This window comes from Triticum dicoccoides, chromosome 5A (assembly GCF_002162155.2).
Source record: "Triticum dicoccoides isolate Atlit2015 ecotype Zavitan chromosome 5A, WEW_v2.0, whole genome shotgun sequence".
NCBI lineage: Eukaryota > Viridiplantae > Streptophyta > Magnoliopsida > Poales > Poaceae > Triticum > Triticum dicoccoides.
This window is the reverse complement of record NC_041388.1, coordinates 393,467,357-393,470,930: the sequence shown is the minus strand read 5'-3', so window position 1 is coordinate 393,470,930 and position 3,574 is coordinate 393,467,357. Positions and strand designations below refer to the sequence as shown.

At 51.8% G+C, this 3,574-nt stretch overlaps 1 protein-coding gene across 1 annotated transcript; it reads left to right on the top strand.

The window, feature by feature from the left end:
• The first annotated feature begins 1,185 nt into the window (after positions 1-1,185).
• Positions 1,186-2,209, top strand: LOC119297406. The gene has a single exon (XM_037575208.1). It carries the CDS (start codon positions 1,207-1,209, stop codon positions 2,152-2,154), a length of 948 nt encoding a protein of 315 aa, XP_037431105.1. The 5' UTR covers positions 1,186-1,206; the 3' UTR covers positions 2,155-2,209.
• The last annotated feature ends 1,365 nt before the right edge of the window (positions 2,210-3,574 follow it).

The following is a 3,574-nucleotide window of genomic DNA, read 5'->3' as shown; positions in this document are numbered from 1 at the left end:
ACCATGCCTGTCCAAGGTGGGGACGGAGTAGGGGAGCGCGAGGATGACGCACCGCCAGAGTGGTCGACGGCCTTGCCCTTGCCGCGGCCACCCCCTCCATCGTTGTGGCGGTTGCTTCTGCCACCATGAGAGGGCGCCCCGCCGGAGTTGTGAGCCCCGCCGGAGTTGGAGCCGGAGGGAGCGCGGGCGGCATGAAGCACCATGTCGGTGGAGCTCTCCAGTGCCTGGTGGCTCTCCTCAAGGAGGAGGAAGGCACGACAGCGGAGGAACGTCGGGAAAGGGGTCTGCATCGTCAATATAGGTATGGCGTAGCGAAGACGAGGATGCAGGCCACGAAACATGTTCAGAACCTGGTCCCGATCGGTGACGAGCTCACCGAGGTCTGTCAGGCGATCTGCGCATTCTTTGAGGAAGAGTGGCAGCGGAGAGAGTTACAGGCGTAGGACGATGCCAGCGTCTGATACCATGTAGACAAGTGGAAAGAGAAGCCAATGCACCTTGGGTGCTGACTACGTGTTGATCATCAATATATGGAGTTACAACAGGGGCGTCGGAGCGCGCTGTACAGGGGCACGACGTGCGCAAGAGAGTGGAGATCGTGCAGGAAGTGCACAACTCGGTCAGCTGCAGTTAGGCTGCTGAGACTACGGGTAGACTGCTAACAGTAGAGATTCTCCATTTTTCAAGTGTGTTCTACCATAGTCTCAACATATTCACGTGGAAATCTACTCTCAAAGCGTTGCCTCAAAATTTCCCAATCGACGTGGCTATGTTAGGTCTGGTGCAAAAATAAAAGTACTCTCTCTGTTCCAAAATAGATGACTCAACTTTGTACTAACTTTGTATTAAAGTTGGTATAAAATTAGGTCATTTATTCTGGAATGGAGGGAGTACAATATTGCAATTGGCATGCAACCTTTTCTTAGAAGACATATTTGGTCATCTTTTTTTGTGGAAACAGTAACGGAGGTCTAACTTGCCACATGAACAGGAGAGTGAAGCACACTGGTGCTGACTTACAAGCAACTCCTTTGCATGTTTATCACTTACTCAAGGACGAGCTCCCTCCGGCCATCAACACGACCAACCCTGCTGACACTTCATACAAACTGCCACCTTTTATATAGCTGACCAATGTTCCGACCGCACTACTCAAACAGTTAATCGGTCCAACTTGCAGCTACGTTGCAGGTAAGACCGCCGGCCATGGGCGGCACGCCGCGGAGCAGCATCGGCCACATCCTGCCCGGCGCCGGCTTCTTCGCCGTCGGCCTGTGGCACCTGTTCAACCACATTAGGCTCTTCTCCCAGCGCCCGGACTCCTACGTCGCGCCGGTCTGGTTCCCCGTGCCGCGCGCGCGCTACCTCGAGCCCGCCCTCGTCATCGCCGGCAGCGCCCTCGAGTTCGTCATGGAGATGTTCGTGGACCACTCCACCTTCCTGCCGTTCGACGCCGACGGCTCCATCCCGTCGGACCGGCTCCACAACCACGAGCACGCCATCATCTGCCTGGCGCTCGTCGTCTACGCGGGCGCCGCCGTCCACCTGGACCGCGCCCGGGCTCCGGGGCGCCGCGCGCTCTGCCTGCTCCTCGTGTCCGTGGTGTTCGCGCAGGAGCTCCTCGTCTTCCACTTCCACTCCACCGACCACGCCGGCGTGGAGGGCCAGTTCCACTGGATCCTGCAGGTGGTCGTCGCCGCCTGCCTCGGCACCTCGCTCCTCGGCGTCGGCTTCCCGCGGAGCTTCGCGGTGAGCCTGGCCCGGTCGGCGTGCATCATGTTCCACGGGGTGTGGCTGGCGGTCATCGGCGCCATGGTGTGGGTGCCGAGCATGGTGCCCAAGGGGTGCTCGCTGGTGCGCGAGGACGGCCGCGACACGGTGCGCTGCCACAGCAAGGCCAGCCTTCACCGCGCCAGGGCGCTCGTGAACCTGCAGTTCGGGTGGTACCTGTCCTTCATCACCGTGTTCGTCCTCACGGTCTACCTCTACGTGTGCAGCAGATACCCCGCCGACCAAGCATACGCGCGGCTCCTCCCGAAAGCCGGCGAGGAGGAGGAGGAGCATGACCTAGAGGCGCGCAAGTGCGGGGTGCCGCGTGACGGCGGCAGCGACGTGCATGCGCGTGGCTTCGCGCCACTGGAGATGGAGGCGTAAATGTGTCAAGCTGTAGCTAGCATAGAGTCCCCGCAGATGCAATGTACAGTTCTTGTCTGAATCTGAACGTTATCTATCTACGAATATCCATGGATCGACCGGTTCGTACGTGCTTCCCCTATTTTTTGCCTCGCTTTTTAGAGGAAAACATGCTTATCAAAAGGCAAAAGCACGCATTGATTGGAGACCAAGACAAATGAGTTGGATAGCCAGCTGCCAGCGTATGATCGAGTTAGGTGAAACAAGCAGACCTTTACTTCAAAGGTAAGTTTCTGTTTCCCAAGAAAATAAGGTACTCTCTCCGTTTCATTTTAGTCTGCATATAAGATTTAGTCAAAGCCAAACTTCATAAAGTTTGACCAACTTTATAAAACAAAATACCAACATCTACAATAGTAAATCTATATGGTATGAAAATTAATTTCATGGTGCATCTAACAATATTGATTTCATATTGTGAATCTTGATATTTTTTTATATAAACTTAGTCAAAGTTAACAAAATTTGACTTTGATCAAATCTTATATGCAGACTAAAAAGAAACGGAGGGAGCAAGTTTTTGTGATGCTTTTTCATGGAGCTAGACAATTCGTGCGAAAACACGCACACCCTACCCCTATAAGCACCTCTGGGTTACTGAACCAACGCCACATCTTGGGAAATCATCACATGCGTCTCGTAGTCGATGAAAAAGTCTTCTCCCACTGAACGAACATCGTCGGAAATTCTGAAATAAATACAGAAAAACTCGAGCACCGGTGTCAAGTTTAGAACTTGAACCCTTGTGGGCTGGTTTCACCACAAGAAATCTAACCATCTGAGTTATGCTCAGTTCAACTCTGTTTAGTTGTGTAAAATGGCAAGCCTCCTAGGGATTTTCCTGACTATCAAAAAATAAAACTAGGGAGTGATTTTAATTTGTTTAAGATTCTTAATCCATTATTTTTTCGCAAATTCTTATTTTTAAAATCTATAAACATTTTTAATGTAAGATATTTTTATCCATATAAAAAAGTGGAAGTCAGTTTTCCCTGAACCGGTAGTTGTTAGTTTTCTCCTTGAATCAGTAGGAGCGAGCTTATCAGTCAAGCGAGTGAGGCGGCACGAGGTCAGGCGAGGCGAGGCGAACGAGCGAGAAAAATATATGACGCGAGCAAGCAGCATCCAGAGTTCCATGCGTGCGCCAGCATGTTCGGGGCGCCTAGCTCCCTATTGCGAGACTTATATCTTGCTTACAGCGACATGGAACGAGCTCTCGCCTAAGGTGCATCTCCAGAGGGCAGGCCCATTAACACAGTTACTCGCTTACCCTAATTTGCTCGTTGTATGCTCGCTCCTGCTCCGGCTTTCTCCTTTTTTTTCTTTTTTCTCTTTTTTGTCCTGTGTTTTTCCTTTGATTTTTAGTTCTTTAACCTGTATT

Coding starts and splice junctions, on each gene's coding strand:
- LOC119297406 (XM_037575208.1), top strand. CDS start 1,207: ATGGGCGGCACGCCGCGGAGCAGCATCGGCCACATCCTGCCCGGCGCC.